Genomic DNA, 21810 nt, shown 5'->3' with positions numbered 1-21810 from the left:
AAACTTGAGGTAAGTATAGAAAAGCATTATACTTAATTCTGTTCAAAGCTATGAAGTACTCCAACACAGAAATAATAGCTTTAGTAGTGACTTTTTCACAGTTTTGCATTATATGAGAATCCAGTTTCTTAAAAGAATGTTATTTCTGTGTAATATTACTCATTCTCTTTAATTACATCTTAAAAAAAAAGACTTTTCAACTTTCTATATTCTTTGAAAACTTTCAACATTCTTTGGAATTTACAGAAAAACTTTTAACCTAACCCAACAGATCACAGGAAAAAGCTGACTTTAACAACGTTTGAAATTTCAACTGACATTTATGACAAAGGATAAAAAATAGGTCCTTATCATCTCTTTTTTTCAATGACTTCTTAGTGTCTATTTTAAGAAGCCCTATTACTTTCAAATAAAGAGTTGGAAAACAACCATCTTACGCCATGCTGCTTTCCAGTGGAAAAGACTATATCACTCCCTTGCTTCAAATCCATCTGAAGAGTTGCTTCTTCCAGGAAGCCAATCATGAGCATCCTACGCCTTGACAATGAAAAAGACAAGGGTTGGAGTGCTCCTGAAATCTACTCAACTAATGCTAATTAAAATTACCTCCAAAAATGCAAATTTAAAAAACTAGACATTTTCTCAATGGAGTAGTATATTAAGGGCACTGAAAAACTACTTTGCTAACTCATTTTGCTACTGGAACACAGTGATGTATGCCTATAATCATAACTACTGAGGAGGCTGAAGCCAGAGATTACTTGAACTCAAGAACTTTAAATTTCCTGCAGACTGATTATTCATGAAAAGTTCTATGCTGTTATATCCCCTGCTTAGTCAGTATGCCTAGGAGAGCTAAGTTAACAAAGCTCAGAAATGGAGATGATAAATATCGTTATTGAAATAACACTAAACAACAACAACAAAAAAATTAAAAGTACATTCAATTTTTCCTTCATTCGCTAGGTCCAGACAAAGCGGAATAAGACTTGTAGGAAAGGAGAAAAAATAAACACAGGGACTATGGATGGTAGAATTTTCCCACAGTCACTCTGCTTGCTGCTGCTGCTGCTGCTAAGTTGCTTCAGTTGTGTCCGACTCTGTGCGACCCCATAGATGGCAGCCCAACAAGCTCCTCCGTCCCTGGGATTCTCCAGGCAAGAATACTGGAGTGGGTTGCCATTTCCTTCTCCAATGATGAAAGTATAAAGTGAAAGTGAAGTCGCTCAGTCGTGTCCGACTCTTAGTGACCCCATGGACTGTAGCCCGCAAGGCTCCTCCGTCCATGGGGTTCTCCAGGCAAGAGTACTGGAGTGGGTTGCCATTGCCTTCTCCGGTCACTCTGCTTAACTCCTTCAAATAAAAAAAAGATAAAATAATATCAACCTAATGCCTAATCATTTATGATGTGCCAGTCACTATCCTAAGAACTTTATATTCATCAACTCAATCCCCATAAAACTCCTAAGATAAGGGGACTATTGATATTATTTTCCTCACCTGAGGAGAAAAATAAGTTGGAGAAATAACTTATACAGGGTAGCACAGCTAATTAGCAGGAGAGATGTTAAACTACTCCTTAGAGTCCTAGGATTCCATGAGCATGCTCCTGGGGCCATTAAATAGAAGAAAAGCAGACAGCACTCTGGGTACTTCAACCAACCAAAGCAACTTCACTGTATCTATTTAATTGCTGAGGAGACAAAGTTTTCACAGTAATAATTCAAAAAAGATTTTCATGTTAAAAAGCAAAACATCTGAAAATTACAATATCAAGGCTATAATCTTAATAGGTCAGGACCTATGTCTAAATGTATCTCACATGTTTGATATCTAGCAAATATTAACTAGATAAACAAACTATATGGCAGCACTATACTCAGAAAAATTTAACACTTATGCATACCATTAAATCAGAGAAAATCTTGAGTACCAGCATTTTTCAACTGAATAATAACAATATAATATTAAATAACACTCAAATTTGTGCTGCTTAGTTTTTAATCACAAATGATCAATTTGATTATCTCAAGGCTACTGATGGGTTAAGCATAACCTATGCTCACACAAAAAAACTGCAATGCTTTTGCACCCATGTTTTTAAAGATATTGTCAACAATTACACTGCCTGATGTACTAATGTCCACTCATATCTTTTAGAATTACTGAATTAATAAGAGATTATATTACAATTCAAATTATCAGTAGAAAATTTATTTTATAATATTTATTGAAGTTAATGAACTATCTTTCATTTCACAGAAGTTACAAGGAAACTTAAATGGTGAATTTTCTACTTCAAAGCTGACATCTAAAGCAATTAAAAATTATAGATGCTTTAAGAAAATAAAACTGAAGTACTAGCTTTTCTAATTCTGCATGTGGATTAAAATTCAAAAGCAGCAAAAATTAAAACTAATTTTTTCTCTTCCCCAACTTGGAAAGTTTTATTTTAACGAGAGTAGTTCTTTAAAATACTTTGCTGAAATTTTCATGAAAAATTTCTCTTTTATGATTATCAGAAAATTACAAACTATCACCCTAACAAACCTCATCCTCACATCTATATCTCAGCTGAAATGAAACAAAAGGTGAAATATATTAAAGAGAAGTCAGCATTAGGTATACCAGTTTATTGTAATAAAACTGCTTTCAACAGAAGAACAAAGTAGTAAAATGAAGTTTTTACCTTAAATATACACAAGGGAAGTTCAGCAAATGCCAAATCTAGCTCAACATAGTTGATTAGCAGATTTCATTTTAATATTCATTTTTGAGAAACTGAGTTAACCATATGGAGATAACACTAAATAGACTATAACAAAGGCACAGGAAACGAGAATGTAATATTGCCTTACAAGAAATTTAGTTTGAATGTAAGCCAGAGACTCTCTGGCATGAATGATTAGCATGAACACTAATTCTTGTTTTAATGGACTGAAATTTTTTATGCTTATGCAACTAAAATTTTTACAAAAATCCTATTCTTAATCCTTACGAAAAATCACCAAGATTGGTTTTCCATACTAGAATGTTAAAACAAAACCAAAACCCCAAAGACCTCAAGATATCAAGCCTCCAGAATGAAAATAATTGTGGTAATGCAAGAATAAGCAGTTGTATAAAAATTAATGTGACTGGCGATATGAAGGGTTTTCTGATACTGATATAACAACTGTTTATATATATAAAACATTTTCCAGAGATGGCGCTAAATATGATTTTTCAGTGATTAGGTAGAGTAGTCCAACAGATACAGAAACAAAATGACAATGCCTGCGCTGTCCCTATCTCAGAAAGCTCAGCACCCATGCACTTTATTATCTAAATTAAACTGTCAGGATAACAATAGTTTTGGCTTGTTCTTTTCAGATGAGTTACTTTTCTCTTCTTCCGAAAAATAAAGACAAAATATTTTAAAATTAAATTGTCTAACTAGTGCTAGGATCCTAGAAAAAAAATTTGGATAAAGTGATTCCCATTAAAGTATAAGCAGTATTAATCATCAAAGTAGGTTTAAAGAAAAAGTTTATTAAACCTACACAATATCTGCTTGAGCAGACAACTTACTGACTGGCTCACCTTTAAACCAAGATATCTGGAATTTATCAATTTTACACACCCTAGTGTGTGTCTTAAAAAAATTGTCAACTCCTAGTCAAGAGTTATGATGGCTAAATTCTAATTTTTCAAGAATGCTATAAAGACAATGGTTAATTTAGGAAACAAGTGGATTAATGAGAATGTATAAATTATTTAGAATTTTGAATGAAGAAGAGTCCTATACTTTTTTCAGATAGTCAAAAAGATTTGCAAGTATGTCCTTTTCAATCTACATCTGTGTTTAATCTGTATCTTTGGAGGGTGCCTCCTGGGCATAGGCGATTCAGTATTAAAATCTGAATAGAGAACAGAATACTGTAGATTTAGAAATAAAATTCATAATTGGGGGAAAAAAAGACTTGACAAATGTAGATAAAATTCAAATATCAAAATAGTATACCATTATCTTGGGCTCTTTGAAACACAAAATTTTATTTTAAAAGGGAAATAAAATAACCAGTTCTAATTTTATGCACAGTGACAGTGATAGTCAAGTATATACAGATCTTGTTACTTCTAAATCAAAGATATCAGTATTTCACAAGTAAAGTTGGAAGAAGGTACAGACAATAGGAAGAAAAAGGAAGCTCTATGGAACAGACAAAGGGAAAAAAGGGCAGTGATCTCTTATATCCCCAAATTGAAAGAGCATTAAGGGAAAGTGATTTTTTAAAATGCATATACAAAATTTCATTCAATTTTATTTTTTAAAATCTTAATTTCACATTAAGGTAAAAAAAAAGATTTAAAAATAAATTTTTTTTTTTTAGAGGTAGAACACTGGTGACCATAAAAAGCATTTTATGAGATTTCCACCCATGTCTTAAAAAACAAGAGACTTCATGTAAAGGAGAGATCTTACTAGTTTTTTTTTTCTTCTCTGAGACCCTAGGTTTTCTGATTGGAATTATATTTTCCCATGAATTTATATTTAATCTACTATGTGATAATCAATCACATGCCACCTAACTGAGAAGCATAAGGTATTCTACCAGCATCAGAATGAAACAAATGTGCATTCTTCAAGCTTCCATGAAAACAAAAGCTCTTCAAACATATTATATAATACTCAAGTTCTGACATGTAAAACCCAACTCTATTTCTCCTGTATTACTGATTTCCATAAAGCACAGGAGTTTCACTTTGTTTGGAAAGACCTACCTGAAAAGCTGAGTTCATGAAACACGTATTTCCCAAATTACTCAGGCCACAGAGGCCTGGTTGTTCATTGTTTCTTCCAGGTTCTGAATAATCATAGTTCTTATAAGCGGTATATGATGGGAGACAATAATTTGAGTTTTTCACACTGGAAGAAAAAACAAAAAATATTTTTCATAATGCACAATTATCATCATACAGTTATAATGAACAGAGTACTTTAAACCTATTTGAGATAGGTGGTCAGTTATTAATTTTTTTATAAAGCACTTAACTGAGGTACTTCTAACATGAACCTAAATCACAACAACCCCCTTAATTAATTCCTCATTCAATCAACAAAATCACTGTATCATATACCACATCAACCAATACAAACCACATTATATCTTTCTACCCTTAATGAACCGGAGTAGCTTCACAGCTTGCTCTGTTCTTCACTGTTCCAACAAATTTGAAAAATTCAGATTTTAAACACCACTCGCAGCAATAAATTATCTCATTTATGTCCATTTTACATCTTGCTATTGTAATAGAGTGGGAACAAGAGAAACAGGAAGAGTTGTGCTTTAGTTACAGGTAAGAGCACAGATTTCCAGGGCCTCTGTGACATCACTATTCTGATGCACTGAAGATTCTATTTATAGTATTCTATGCTAGATCAGCAAAATCTAGTATTCAAATGCAGAAAAACGTCTGGGATGATTAGGTATGCAAAACTGAAATGATTCTAAGCAAGTACATTTCAGTATTATTATTACAGAAAGAATCTTCTAGCTTGTTAGATAAAAGGAGTTTATTTAACTAGATAAATACAACTTCAGGATAATATGTACTATGATGAGTACAATAGATAATAATCTTTAAAAAATGATGTAATATTCAACCTTTAGAGAATCAGAGTAATTTTACAAAGAACTAAGAAAATCAATAAGCTAGACTCCTTTTTTTTATATGTAGTTAAAAATTTGTTTGTGGAAAATACTGGCTTCTTAATTTTTTAAAAAATAAATTTATTTATTTTAATTGGAGGTTAATTACAATATTGTATTGGTTTTGCCATACATCAACATGAATCCACCACAGGTATACATGTGTTCCTCATCCGGCTTCTTAATTTTTAGTAAGTTATCTTACAAGCTATTTATGATGAATGCTTTGGATAAACCTAAACAAGAATCAAGGTCATTTGGTAAAAACAAACAAAAGAACACACTATTACAAATAAACTTGGTAAATCAGTAACTCTGACAACCTCAATTGGCTATAATTTATTCCTGGTATTACTTTTTACTTGTAATTTCAAATAACTTTCCATTGTAGCTTCTATACTCTCACTTTATAATTACAACAGTTTAAATGAACTGTACTTCTGTCTGTTCTAACAAAACCTTAAGTAAACATACATGCCCCAACACAAAATCCTATCAATCAATAATTATACACATAATGTTATACCATTAATATTTTTGTATTCATCACAAATAAAAAGATCAACTCTCATACTAAAAAATTAATCTACCCTAAACTTAAAAATAGCAGGGTCCAAAGCGGATTCATGTTGATGTGTGGCAGAACCAATACAATATTGTAAAGTAATTAGCCTCCAATTTAAATAAAAGTGCTCATAGACTTGTAGCTATTTACTTGTTTTAAAGTTAAAGAAAAAAAAAAATGGGTTCAAGCATCTTTCGAAGATCACTACCCTTATAATTTTTATTACCAGTAACTAAGTTCAAGGCACCTGTCAACAATTCAATATATATTAACTTAATAACTGATTCTTGACTCTAACTTCTAGGATATGTAACAGAAAAACTGAGTTGTTTTTCTTTCTTCCCTTTAAGAAGCACTTAAAATCAAGGCCTGCTATACATTACAAAAATAAAAGGTCTACATTTTCAACATGTTGAAAACCTATATATATATATATATAATTGTTATATTTAATATGTGTATGCTATATATATATATCAGCTATAAAATAATAATAAAACAAGACACAATACAGAGGGAAAGTATGCCCAAATGTATGTTCATGCACATACACACACCCATATCCACACTCACATCCAAGCAAATGAAAAGACTAAAAGCACACTTATAAGCTTATTCATATTCTGATACTCCCTACCCCCAATAACAAACGAATGTTGAAAACTCAACTCTTCTTTGTGGCAAGAGGATGGAGTTTGTTGGGACAGGGATTCCTATCTACTGAAAAATGAATACAAAACTCATATGCAAAAGCAGTGTTTGGTTTTATCTTTTAAGATCTGAATACTTAAAGGATATCCGTGTTTTAGTTTAAGTGACAGGATAAGAATAAACCTTGTCCAAAGATTGAGATACTAGTCTAGATGCTCAATGATAATAATGAAAACAAATTAAAAATATTTTAATACTGTCTTCATTGGTCACTTATAATCCACATCTTTAGTGCTCTTTAAATCAAATAAAGTCTGCTGAGGAAAATACCAAAGCCAGCAGCTCGTTAAACACTTAAGCAAAGAACATGGAAACCTAAGCCCGAAAGACAGTTTCTATACCTTTCATGATGACTTCTGCTGTTTTTTCCTAAAGAGTGTAAGCTAGTCCTTATCCCATAGGGTTTGCTACTTTGCAAAAATAAATGAGTTTTCCAGGAATCTTACTAAGAATTTTAATACTATATTAGATTAACTATGTATTATAAATCTATCATCTTAAATGAATATACATTTAAAAGTTTATGCTTACTTTGCAGTTAATGAAATGATGCTTCCACCAAGTAACTTGTCAAAAGCCAGATCACTAGCTAGCTCTGGCAGTCGTTAGTTCCAGTTCCTTTTCATCGCTTAATCTCTTACACAAAGTCATTTCCATTGCAAATAAAAGAGTTTTAAATGAATTAACAGAAAAACAGAATGTGCTCTGATGTGGAAACCCACGAGTTGAGACAATAAATACATTGAAGAGATTTATTTTTAAAGGCAGTATTATAGCAAAACAAATGTAGCAAGACAGAAGAAAATGCAGCAAAAAGAAAGATTTTGGCATATATAATGAATATTATATGAATTAATAAGAAAACTACAAGGAAATCAATATTCAGGCATCTGATTCTTAATATTAGTCTTTAATAAAAACTTAATCTTTATTAAACTTATACAATTCCAAGTACACTTTGTTATTACTATTATAACAAATATTCTTATTTCTAAAAATGAAAATTTTGTATCTTAATAATGTATCAGTTTAAAGCTTGAATTTGTAAATAAATGCCATATAAACTTGTATATCAGAACTATTGGTTTTAACATGCACTTTCAGTGGAGTATATAGCCACATACATGAAGTTTCATAAATGTACTTAATTTAACAATGTTACTACCGATTTTACATACTTTTAATTAAAGAAATCATGCTATTTCCATCTGAAGTCTTAAGCAGCTACTTATTTCCACAAGTTGAAAAGAAAGTCAAGAAGTAAATTTTATGTGAGATAATTGTTTAGGTAAACATGACAACATTAATTCAAGTTTTTCAAGCTAAAAAAATTCATTTCATAAATGTTTAAATTTTGTTCCTTACCTAAGAAAGGTAAGTTTTACTTTTAAGTAAAATGGCACCAGCAACTATTTACTATTAAAATTTCCAATATGAAAGGACTATTTTAGTGTCTACACAAATATAAATAGCTAAAAACAATCTAGTCATAGGAGTATAATCATTATTCATGTTCTAAATTTAAGAAACCACTCCCAATTCCCCTTTTTAATATTTTCCCCAGTCAGAGGTTTTGAAATCACATTGAACTGTCATATTTTTACAATGAGAAGGAAGTAAGACAAAAATAGAAGCACCAGACCACATGTACTAATATGGCTACTCTGGTCAAAATACAGTCTATGTTCAATACAGTCTATAACATTGTTCAATACAATGTCAAAAAACCTCTCTCCAAAGAATAACTATAAATACATGTACAGAATAAGTAACATGTATAGAATAACTATAAATACATGGAACCAAATTCTTTTACAGTAAATGTGGGAGCCATCTGCAATCGGCAGAAACACAAATATTTTATCTCATATGAGAAAATTACTTTTAATGAATTAAAAGATACCATGTAAAATACAAACCAGATTATAGGAGGATTCCTTTCACTCTTTTGCTTGAGAATAAACATTTTTGAATAGAAGAGAACATACTACATTGAAATTTTGGATATCCAGTGTCTTCAATATTTCACTATTATACTACAGTGTGCATATCGTGTTACTACTGAAATAAAGGAATAAATGTTTTAAATCTTGATACAGATAGCAAACTCTTTTCTAGAAAAGTTGGACTAACATTCCAACCACTCAAACAGAATCCTTACAAGAAAATATATCATCACTTAACTTTTCTCAGTGCGATGGAGGTGGGGGGAAGTAGATGGAGTTGTTAATGGTTTTAATTTACCTATCTCTAGTTAGTGAATTTGAACATTTAAAATGTTTAATTCTTTTATTTTTACAGCCCAGCTACATCATTTACTCACTTTTCTAGCCATCTGAAAAAATTCCTTGCTGGTTTTTATAAGCTTGCTATATTAAGAATATTTGCCCTTCACTGCCATTTCTGGCAAGAATTTTCTTCACTTATTTGCCTTTTAATTTTTATATATCTGACAATTAATACTTTTTAATAGCAATCTAATTTTTCTAACAGCATTTCCTGGATAATCTGCCCATTCTCCATTAGTCTAGAATATTGATACTTTCTGATCACATTAAATTCTTTTGTATGTAAAGGTCTGTTTCTGAGTTGTCTTTTCTATTCCATTGATATGGAGGTGTATTACTGGGTCAGTACTTTGCTGTTTGAATTCTATCTTTATAACAGGTTGTGATATTTATATTCCATTGATATGGAGGTGTATTACTGGGTCAGTACTTTGCTGTTTGAATTCTATCTTTATAACAGGTTGTGATATTTAACAGGATTAATCATTTTCAATGTTTTTCCTTTCCAAAGTTATTTTGGCTATTCTTATATATTTATAATCCAGATGTATGTTAAAATTGGAATCATTTTATCAAGCCCCGCCCTCCATAAGAATTTTAAGGGAACATTAATTAAACCTATAAAATCAATTAATGGTGCTTTTTAAAAGAGTATTTCACAAATAGTCTCAAGTATTTTTGAATTAATTCTCTAGAATAATCAGATGTCATTTATGAACTGGACAAGCAGTGTAAATATTTAATAACATAAACACTGTAAATCTAATATAGAAGTGACAATGTATACATCCAAGAAGTAAAAGGATGATAATCATCTCTGGATTAAAGTTCTTTCCATAATGGACCCGACTAATTAGTTTTCTTTTTATCCTTTCCTATAAAACCATGCCAATTTTCAAGGCAATATATCCATGTCAGATGTTATTGTGAATACCAAGTGACTTTCATCCTTTTTCTTATAGCAATATATTCAAAGGCATACACTGTCATGTAATTTTTATTTATCCCAAGATTCTGAGTATTCGTGGTAGAGCAAAGGAATTGTTTCTCCAAGCTATTTAAGAAAAAGTAACTGCCTTTTTCATAAATAAGAATTTGTATACACTTTTCAATTTTACTGACTGTACCTTCCAACTGAATCACAGATACACATTTTTAAAAAAACACCATATGCTGTCTGTGATTACATGTCTAGTTCTAAAATGACATCTGAAATTCATACTCTTCTTAAAAATTTGAATGATAACAGACTTTATATATGTCAATAATTAGCATTTAGAATATAAAACTCTGAAAGTGCTTTATTTCTCTTTTAGTAAATTATTGTAGTATATATATTAAATCAAGAAGTTTATACTTCTGCTTGCTTTCTTGAGAAGTTACTCTTAGAAGAACTGATGAGTGATTTAAAAGAAAATCAATTTTAATGCATTAAGACTTTTTTATTCTGAATTTTAGTTACAAGAGATTTTTTGCAACCACAATAGGGTGATCAATTAAACAAAGAGTTTTTAAGATTCAGTGCTTACTTTCTGTTGTTGATGTTGTTATAATTATTTGATAGAGATGAAGGAGAGATCTTTGGTAAAGTTGAAAAATTGGATGCACCTGGGGACCTTTAAAAATATGAAAATGTTAAATTAGATAAAAAATGCTGAATTTTGAAATTAATTATGAAATAAAGAAACGAACTAACAGATGACAATGTATGTAGTAAATGAATGCTGGAAAACAGATTTATGACAAAATCATCATCCTTTGGTTTTCAATTTCTGATGTATTCATATAAAAAATAATGGTATATAAGGGAACTACTTTCAAAAGAAATTTATCAAATTAAATATAACACTCAGTATTATTCTCATAAATCTACTAATGCAATACACCCATTTCTGAGTTCAGGTAACCATTACTAATATTTTACAATCAATAATTTTCTTAAGTCAGTGGAATTAAAATACTAAATTTTTAAAGGAAGCATGTTAAATAAATCCACTTTGTCTCAGTGGATACCGAGCATGCATGCTCAGTTGCTCAGTCGTGTCCAACTCTTACAATCCTATGGATTGTGGCCTTTTAGGTCCCTCTGGCCATGGGATTTTCCAGGCAAGAATACTGGAGTGAGTTGCCAATTCCTACTCCAGGGATCGTCCCAACCCAGGGATTAAACCCACGTCTCTTGCACTGGCATGCAGATTCTTTACCATTGAGCCACCTGGGAAGCCCCCAGAGTGTACCATGGCATTCTGATTATACACAACACAGATATCAGAGGATTTACCAATTTTAAAAGTGTAAGGCAAGAGGGATAAAAGAGCAAAGAGAATTCCAAACATAATCCCATGAAGCAATATTTGGCCAAATTCATCCCTGCAAAAACTGAACAGATACAAATCTGACTGCATATTACACACCTCACTAGTTCAGATCTTTTTGGAGAAATCTCAATTACTAATGGCTTTTAATCAACAAATATGATTTGAAGGCATGATTTATAATAAACAAATCCATGATATACAAACAATTATTTTCAAGTACTTAGAAGTTTCTGAAAGATTTAATTTTTCTTATACTTTTGTACTCAAATTTAATTTACTAGGCAACATCTAGGCCACAGGCTGTAGGGCCTTAAGAAGTTAATACTTTCAGTCCAGTGTCTTAGTCATCAGAAATTCTAAATTAGTGAGGCCTCAAGTGATTACTGTTTTAAAAATTATTTTATTTCTTTTACTCAGGTGACAATGAACACCAATATGGTCAATGAGCAGGAAAGTATATAATCTATAAAATTTACTTTTTGGTAATTTGAATTTTGCAAAGTGGTGAGTAATAAAATTTCTTACATATAAAAATTTTATTTAACTTTTGAAGTTTTATGAAATCTTGGTAAAATTTTTTCTTCATTTGAAAGGAGGATTTTTTGTTGTTGTTGACTATATACAGATAAGATTATATCAAGTGGGACTTCTATTTAGCTGCCTTTCTGACAGAAGACCCTTGCAAGATTTTATTTGCTAAGCTCAAAACGAAAAATATAGCCACCAAGTTTTAATATAAAACAATGTAGAAGACACACTTAAAATGCAATTTTAATATAAATACTAATATTTTAAGGTATTTATTTTAAAATGTTAATAGTAATAAAGAAGCATTCTGGCATTGTTTGCCTTCATATTATTAATGCTAAATTAGGGAAACAAACTAAAAACACTGCACCTAAGTTATAAGAATTAAGGAGGTTAATCTTTCAAAATGTGATCCATTTGACTACGATTTAATTCAACTCACTACAAGTTTTCAAGTATACAGAAAGAGAAATATTCCCTTAAATTTTACTTATACTAAAAGTTATGAAAATAAACATTTTATTATAACATATATTTATTATATATATGGCTAAGGTCATATATCATGTGAAATGCCTATATATATACACACACACACATATATATATATTTATATAAGTGAAAAAGTTGGCTTAAAGCTCAACATTAAGAAAACTAAAATCATGGCATCTGGTCCCATCACCTCATGGCAAATAGATGGGGAAACAGTGGAAACAGTGGCTGACTTTATTTTTCTGGGCTCCAAAATCACTGCAGATGGTGATTGCAGCCATGACATTAAAACACACTTATTCCTTGGAAGGGAAGTTATGACCAACCTAGACAGCATATTAAAAAGCAGAGACATTACTTGGCCAACAAAGGTGCGTCTAGTCAAGGCTATGGTTTTTCCAGTGGTCATGTTTATGGATGTGAGAGTTGGACTATAAAGAAAGCTGAGTGCTGAAGAATTGATGCTTTTGAACTGTGGTGTTGGAAAAGACTCTTTAGAGTCCCTTGGACTGCAAGGAGATCCAGCCAGCCCATCCTAAAGGAGATCAGTCCTGGGTGTTCATGATGTTGAAGCTGAAGCTCCAATACTTTGGCCACCTGATGGGAAGAGCTGACCCATTTGAAAAGACTCTGATGCTGGGAAAGATTGAGGGCAGGAGGAGAAGGGGACGACAGAGGATGAGATGGTTGGATGGCATCACTGACTTGATGGACATAGGTTTGGGTGGACTCCGGGAGTTGGTGATGGACAGGGAGGCCTGGCATGCTGCGGTTCACGGGGTTGCAAAGAGTCGGACACAACTGAGCGACTGAACTGAACTGAACTGATGGTATATATGTTCTGTGCTTAGTCGCTCAGTTGTGTCCGACTCTTTGCAACCCCATAGACTATAGCCCGCCACGCTCCTCTGTCCATGGGGATCCTCTGGGCAAGAATACTGGAGTGGGGTGCCATGCCCTTCTGCAGGGGATTTTCTGAACCCAGGGTTTGAATCCAGGTCCTCCACATTGCAGGCAGATTCTTTACTGTCTGACCCACCAGCTGCTAAGTCGCTTCAGTCGTGTCCGACTCTGTGTGACCCCATAGACGGCAGCCCACCAGGCTCCTCCATCCCTGAGCTTCTCCAGGCAAGAATACTGGAGTGGGTTGCCATTTCCTTCTCCACTGACCCACCAGGGGAAGCCCCAAAATAGTGGAGTGGGTAGCCTATCCCTTTCTCCAGGGGGGCTTCCTGACCCAGGAATCGAACCAGGGTCTCCAGCATTGCAGGCAGATTCACTACCATCTGAGCTACCAGGGAAACCCATATGCAGGTGGGGAGTGTGTGTATGTGTCTCTGTGTGTGTGTGTGTAACGTTTTTTCTGCCCATCTGTCCATTTTTACTATTTATTAGCAACTCTACTCCAAGACAGTATAGGATTTCTTGCCCTTGTTAAGTCTAGCAATACAAAGACAGACACAGTTCCTGATCTCAAATAGCTCATAATCTAACAGAAATGACACAAGCAACCTACAAAACAGTTTAAGTTCTAAAACAAATTTTAAAATTATAACAAAATCAAATTTTGTGGGTAGTACATGAAGTAATTTTAAAATGTGCACAGCTGGAAGGGTAGGTGGAAACTGGAACATAAGAGTATTCTAGGTGCAAAGAATAGTATGTGAAAATGTGTGGCTACAGAAATCATGATGCGTTAGGGAATTATCAATAAATAGAAAGAGTAGGAAGTGTGCAGTGTTAGAAACAGAGGTTAGTAAGGCAGGTGTGATAATAAAGAACCTCTTATGTCCTCTGAAGGAATCTGGATTTTATCCAATTGTGCTGTGGCATATTGAAAGATTTTAAGAGTATCAACATAGCCAATTTGTATTCTAGAAAGTTAACTCTTGAGGAACAGAAAGAGACTGAAGACTGGAAGAGCATTTAGGAGACTATAAGAACAACAAAGGTGAGAAGTAATAAAGACAGTTGAGTGGGCACAGGCAACATGTCTTGGAGATTCAGAAAACAGTACTCAAAGTGCAATCCATGGACACCGAGCGGGCTACAAGATCCTTTCCAGGCAGCAGTCCATGAGGTCAAAACTATTTTCACAAAAACACCAACATGTTATTTAAACATTATCTGACCTCCTTCACTGGGTAGATATTTGCACCAATAGTACAAAAACAATGGTAGGTAAAACTGCACAGTGCCAAAGAGGGCCTTTTATAGATTACAATGTGAATGATGTCCCTGGAGTTGTGCAGTATGAAACGTGCAAAAATAGGCAGGCAGCCCTAGAGAGGAAGAGAGCCAGCCAGTTAGAGGATTGGTCAGAGTCCTGAAAAACTGGTATAATGGTTTCAAAATAAGAGAATTTCTGTACGAGATAGTTATCAAAAAGAAGTATTAAAGAGAGAGATCAAATAAATTAGGTTTTAAAAAAGTTCAATAAGGACTCTGCTACGGAGAAGGCAATGGCATCCCACTCCCATGGGTGGAGGAGCCTGGTAGGCGGAAGTCCATGGGGTCGCGAAGAGTCGGACACGACTGACCGACTTCACTTTCACTTTTCACTTTCATGCATTGGAGAAGGAAATGGCAACCCACTCCAGTGTTCTTGCCTGGAGAATCCCAGGGATGGTGGAGCCTGGTGGGCTGCCGTCTATGGGGTCACACAGAGTCGGACACGACTGAAGTGACTTAGCAGCAAATCCTGAATAGGTGATAAGAAATAGTGAGCACTGCCTTTTTAAAGAAGTTGGCTCTCAAGGGAGAAAAACTAAATGATATTCAGAGGAAATTGATGGTCTTGTTTTTAAAGATGGGAGAGATTTGTTTGTATCTATCGGTTAGCTTGGAAAATGATTCTGGAAAAGAAACAAAAGCACAAAATAATGTTAACTAGTGTCTACTATAGGTGGGCAGTATGCAAGGCATTTATATACACAGGAGTGAGTTGATAATGAAGGAAAAGCAAGGTCAAGGAAACACTTGGATAAATCCATTGGTAGAGAGCTTGCTTTTAAAGAGCACAGAGATCAGAGCTGGATGGATGTGGTCCACAGGTAAATAGAAAAGTTTGATAAAACTTTTTAAATCCTGATACAGACATTATTGTTAATAGTTAGATCACTTATCTACTGTGATTCCAACTTCTGACCTAGATTACACGTAGCCCAATCTAGCTAGTATTTGTGGAATTAATTTAGGGGTTGATTAGTCAATCTGTGGATTATAGCCTGAACACTAACTCTTTCTTTAATATAATTTGGGAATCACACTGTTTACTAGCAACTTTGCACTAACAGCTTTCTAAAGAGATGAGTGAAAAAAAAAATGCTTAGAACATTATGCACAAACTAGATGCTAAGCCAGTTATCTAGCATTAAACTCATTTTGGCTAGTTAGGGCTAAGTGTAATATAAGACAGTGAATCGTCTCTTAACAAGACAGAAAAAAGTAAAACAGCGCAGCTGAATTGATTCCATTAAGTGGGAAAATTAAACTTCACCCCTGACAACTGAATGCAGTATTTTAATTCCCCTATTCCCAGTGTTTGAGCTAAAAGCCTATAATTCAAGGCCAAGCTGAAATTCTTACATGAACAGAAAAACAACTTTACCTAAATATTCAACATACATGGAAATCTAATATATATTGAGCAATGAAAATATAAAGAAATTAAGTCTGAATACTGACATATCTAATTTAAAACTTTTATTTTCAAACATGACATAAAACCCAAATTTTTAAAATTTAACATTAAAAAACAAAAATTATTAAGAAAAACAAGACTGATCTTAACTTTCCCAGTTTCTAACAATCATCCTAAACTAAGTTCTTAGAGAAAATGAAAAATTTAACTCTCTTGAAAAATTAAGCACCTTTACTGCTGTGAGATATAGATTAGTTCGATTCAACAAGCATTTGCTTTGTGTCTCCTTTTTGTCAGGTGGCATGTTAAATACTTAAAAGAGAACTTATGAAAATTTACATATATGATGCTTCACATAACTTAATTTTTGCTTCTCATTTTGACTGCTCTAATGGGATCTGACAAAATATTCCACTTTAAAAAAATTAGTTACTTTTCTTTAATCATTATCACTCTCAACACCAAAACTGCAACCCAATTTTTTCTGCTGTCTTAACACAAAAAATTTCAAACACACACATGTCCTCATGTGCCCAGTATCAGTCATTCAGCTTCAAAAATTATTAACATTCTACCACTCATTTTATTTATAAAGCCCTCAACTTCCACATTCATGTTTTTGCCGCACTATTTTAAATTTATAAGTACACCTGTAAATACTACAGTATGTCTCCCCAGCAGGTTAAGAGATCTTTTGCGATACTACTGTCTGCCCCAAACTAATATTCAGTCATGTTCACATTTTTTCCCCCAACTGTCTCAAAAATTGAATTAGTCTGAATAGGGATCCCAAAAATGTCCTTACACTTGCAGATCAATTTTAGTAATTCCAAGAGCCCTTACCTTAACTCCAAGAGCAATTTCTGCTCCTACCAGCTAACTCCTCTGATTTCATCTTACTATGCCTATGTTTGTTTTTATTTTCGTCCTGACTTTTTAATCTAGTCATACAGTCAACCTTGACTTATATGTGTCACTGTAAATTGTTCAAACATTTGGAACAAACCACGGGATACAGAAAGTATCCAATAATTTTTTGTGAGTACCTCTGAATCAAGCATCTATTTGAGAACTGAATACGTAAATTTCATTTATGCATGAAATATACTATCTAAATGTCGTAACTTCAATTTAATTTGGATATGGCTTTTAAATATTAAATCTAACACTAACTAATAAGCTTGATTGTGACCATGCTCCCTTTGGTAAAACTTGGAGACATAGTACTAGGTTATACATTATCTTGTCACAACAGGAAATAGGTAGTGTTTACACAAAGATTTATTTAATCAATGTGCATTTTCAGAATTTTAAAGGAAAATCTGTATACACATTCAAGATCTTAGTGAATATTAAATTCAGGAACCACAAAGTATAGTTATGGGAAGTGTGTGTTTCTGTATCAATACAAGCACAAGCATTTCCAAAGAAGATCTGGAGTCTGGACCACTAAAATAGCCGGAAAAAATCAGTTTATTGGTAAATAACAATACACAAGAACTTCATTCCACCATTATGCTGCCTTCATCATTAGGTAACAAATAGCTAGGAAAGGATGTATATATTTAAATAATAAATATATTTATATATAATTTTTTTCTCTCTCTAGGAATAATGCCTTTCCAACCAAGTACCACCTTATTTTTCTTCTTTCCATACATTTCATGATGAGTGATCTATATCAGGTGTTCCAATATCTGACTAGGTATTCATCCCCTCTTTCCCTATACTCTATTTCTTATTCTCATCATGCTGTCTTCATTTGTCAAATACACAGAATCTCTTGTCTCCCTCTAATTTCTGCATCATTTAAATACATTGCTTACCACATTTAAATACATTGCTTACCATTCCCTTTATTCTATAAGTTCTTTTTCCCCTTGGCCTTTATGACCAAACAAGAGTCAAGATGTCCTAAATCTTCAGAATTATTCATTTTATCTTTTTGTCTTGTATCATTACTTAGGGACACTTTTAAAGGTTTAGTATACAGTTCTTTACATTTTTAATTAGATAATTCAGTAATATTTCTCACTTCCAGGAATGTAACTCCATTCCTGTAATTCTCATTACTTTCTAAGCTTTGGTTGCCCATAATAACTGCATCCTATGCAGTTCCATTACCTTAAACTTTTTAGTTTCAGAAAAAATTATTGTTTCTTAAAAAAATTTTTTTATTGGAGTACAGCTGATTTACAATGTTGTGTTCTGTCTTTTTCTTATTCAGACCAATGAGATGAAGCATGAAAGAAAATTTATAAAGACTCAAAATGTCTTTAAAAATGACAACAAATTGCAGATTTTGGAATGTTACTCTAGATTTATGGCTCATAGGCTGCATTTTAAATTGAAGATGTTATTAATTTGAAAAATATGAATTTGAATGACAAGGAATGAAAAACTGGTTCCTGAGCCATCTTCTCAACTCCTACAACCAAAATCATTCAATCCCTCACCTTTCAATATTTGAACAAGGTTAAAATTGGTAACAAATTTGTATACTTTCACAGAAACTTTAAGAAAGCACTTTCTGTGAACTGTAATAACCATTGTTCTTTTAGTACCAAAGTAAAACTATCATAACCAAATCTGTTTCAAATAAGCAGAGACTGTCTTGCTTATAAATACTTAAACAGTGTCTATTCAGGTTATTGTTAAAATGAAAACAATACTTTATCTCACAAGAGTTTCCTAGTACGAATTTTCAATTGAACAGGTCTATCCACCATTTCTGAATCCATTTATACAGTTAACCTTGCAATTACTATACATGCAAACTGGGCTTAATAAGTCTTTAAAAAGTCCTAAAGAAATATATGCTAGGCTTTTCTATCTATATTTAAACAGATACAAAATCAAAACAGCTGGTGTAAAAAAAAACAAAACAATTATTACAGTCACCTAGATGTTTATTGTTTATCCTAAATAAAAAGTAGTATGCAGTGGTTTTATTTATAAAATGTTTCCTCTCTCCAAGTAGAGCATTCAGGGACAGAGTGCTGTAAAAATATTAACATGCCACTAAGATGAAGTTTATACTTAGTGCTCAGTCACCAACTTGGAATTCTGCTAATCAGAAGACCACAGATGGCAGAGGGCCAACATCTGAGTTAAAAACTACCGGCTTAGTTTTCTATTTGATTTATTTTAGCCTGTCATATCTTACCTGGTTGATTCTGGATTCTTCTCCAAATGTTTTCTAGCTTATGAAAACTGCCTCTTCAGTCATCAATGACCCTTACTTTTTTCAACAGATTCTTAATTACACATCTCTTGTCAGTATTTTTGAGCAATTAATGAAAATGTCTGCATTAAAACAACTTCTCATGCTATTTTTATAAGAATTTTTACTTATGTTAGAAAAACAGCAAAATATGGATATTTTAATTTCTAAAACGTTAGTACTGTCAAAAGCACTCTTTGGGACAATTATACCTAAATGAAACCATACAGAAAAAAAGTAATAGTACAATTTAATTAATCAAGTTATACTGCTTCTAACTAAGGGATAAGGTGTTAACATTAAACAAATTTTCTGGAGAGTAAGGGGTAATCTATTGATTAGATTTCTCCTCTCTTTAGGAACACACAGGATTCTAGAATTACTCTACTTTAAAATAATTAAAAAAATATATAAGCTGTAACTAGCTACATACCTCCAATTGAATAATTAGACTATCCACCCAATGACAACATTTTCGGAAAGACAGTCAAATTTAACACAACAGAAAAAACATTACAATGGTTGAAGCTTTCATAAAATATTATTAGAAAATAATGTGTTTTTGAGCAGTTTTAAGAAATTAGATACTTAAGAACTAGATTAGAAATCCAAGTTCTGGAAAAAACTAAGCATCTCAATTAAAAAAAAATAAAACATGAATATAAAGATGAAAAAATAAAATTATAAATTGATATCTAGCAGACAAATCTGAATAGATAAAAATAGAAAACTTCTGAATAATTTTTAGGTCGGTTCTTAAGATTTCCAATTAGATTTTGGGTTGTCATAGGTTAATACATTTTTATAAACAGGACTATATGTTTTAAACAAAATTATATTTTATGCTTAATATGGCTTTTATATTTAGCAGTTCCTCAGGTGAGGATATATTGTCTCCATTCTGACAGAAATGGGTCTAGTATGATTTTTAGGTCCTTCAGAACAGTTAGTTTTCAGTAGTATAGAAAAGTCAAGACAGATACTGACATGCTTTCTCTCAATGCCTACTGTAGTGGTGTTCTTGTATTTTCTTCTTCATAAGCAGCACCTAAAATTCAGATTCCTGAGTCCCCTCATAAAGATTTATACTTGCTGGTCTGGTGGGAAGGACTGTGGAAACTTCTGTCTATAGTGGTTCACACAATACATACTAAGAAACATTATCTACAGAATTTCTCAAAGTGTGACAGATCAACAGCATTAGAATCAGCTATGAGCTTATTATGAGAAATGCAAATTCACGAGCTCGACCTAGATCTACTGAATCAGAAACATTAATGATGGGGCTTAGGTAACAGTGTTTTAACAAACTCAACAGGTGACTCTTCCTTTCATCACCATATTACAGCTTTTAATGATTTTTTCCTTGGCTTTTGACACTCTAAGTAGGAAATATTTATGTGCTAAGCAGTATGAGCACTGGACAGACCCCAGATTAGTGGTGGTTATTAGAACTAGCATCTTCATACCATGCGGAGGACCAAAGGTTGTCTCCTGACAGACATGATGACAATTCTAAGTGTTACAGCTGTTCTGTATTTTAATATCTTGAAGTTTCTTTTTTGAGGACCTCAAAATTACATGCCTTCTGCTACAGTTGAATTTGTCTAAGTCACATGTGGTTATAATGTAGTAACTTCAATGAATACACAGAATTTCACTTTTTTAAAAAAAGCTGGCATTTATCCAGAAAAAAGGAATTTGCATCTTTACTTCAATTGTAAATGATAATTCCTCAAACTTCTTTTTTCCGTAATCTGTACTATTTTCCTCCACTTCAGGTGCCTTCTCAATGTTCTTGAATATTATAATTTTATATAATATGTTCTGTTCCAAGTTTACCTAAATGATACTAAGTTAAATTTCATTTTGTTTTTTTTTTCTTTCAACTGTATGTTTTAAAGTTTATTCAGTTTTAAAGATCTTACCACTGTTACTTCTGCCTACTGCACTGGTTTTCCACAGTACATCACCATCATTTTTCTTATTCATTCTACCTGAAAAAGATATTTAGCAAGGCTGCCTTCAAATCCCCACTATCACAAACAATGCAGCTACAAAGACTGCATAATATATTCAGGGACCTGTGTAAAAAATTCCACTGAGTGCTGGGTCAGACGCATTAAGCATTCCTAATTTAATTAAACACTGACTGATTTATAGAATGGTACTAGTTTGTAGTTCTACCATCAGTACCTAAGTTGTCTCCTACAACTCTCCAAACACTTCTTACTAGCACCCTTTTAGGTTTTTCTCATTCTGATGGCTATTAGGTTGTATCTCATGCTTTAATTTTACAAGAGAGTTTGTATACCACCTCACTACTTGTCAGCGCTTGGGCGTCCCCTT

At 32.7% G+C, this 21810-nt stretch overlaps 1 protein-coding gene across 3 annotated transcripts in view; it reads right to left on the bottom strand.

Moving 5' to 3' along the window:
- Positions 1-21810, bottom strand: part of USP15 (ubiquitin specific peptidase 15) — a 136246-nt gene that overhangs the window by 39548 nt on the left and 74888 nt on the right. For 2 of the 3 annotated variants that reach the window (XM_055579238.1, XM_055579244.1), the window contains exons 7-8: positions 10787-10873; positions 4765-4909 (exon numbers count right to left, since the gene is read on the bottom strand). In XM_055579238.1, the coding sequence (XP_055435213.1) occupies positions 4765-4909; positions 10787-10873 (232 nt within the window). The remainder of the gene's footprint in view (positions 1-4764; positions 4910-10786; positions 10874-21810) is intronic. The other variant, XM_055579240.1, reaches the window with a different exon arrangement.

Source organism: Bubalus kerabau, chromosome 1 (assembly GCF_029407905.1).
Source record: "Bubalus kerabau isolate K-KA32 ecotype Philippines breed swamp buffalo chromosome 1, PCC_UOA_SB_1v2, whole genome shotgun sequence".
NCBI lineage: Eukaryota > Metazoa > Chordata > Mammalia > Artiodactyla > Bovidae > Bubalus > Bubalus kerabau.
Note: the sequence above shows the minus strand (reverse complement) of the source record. Positions and strands in the feature narration are given on the sequence as shown.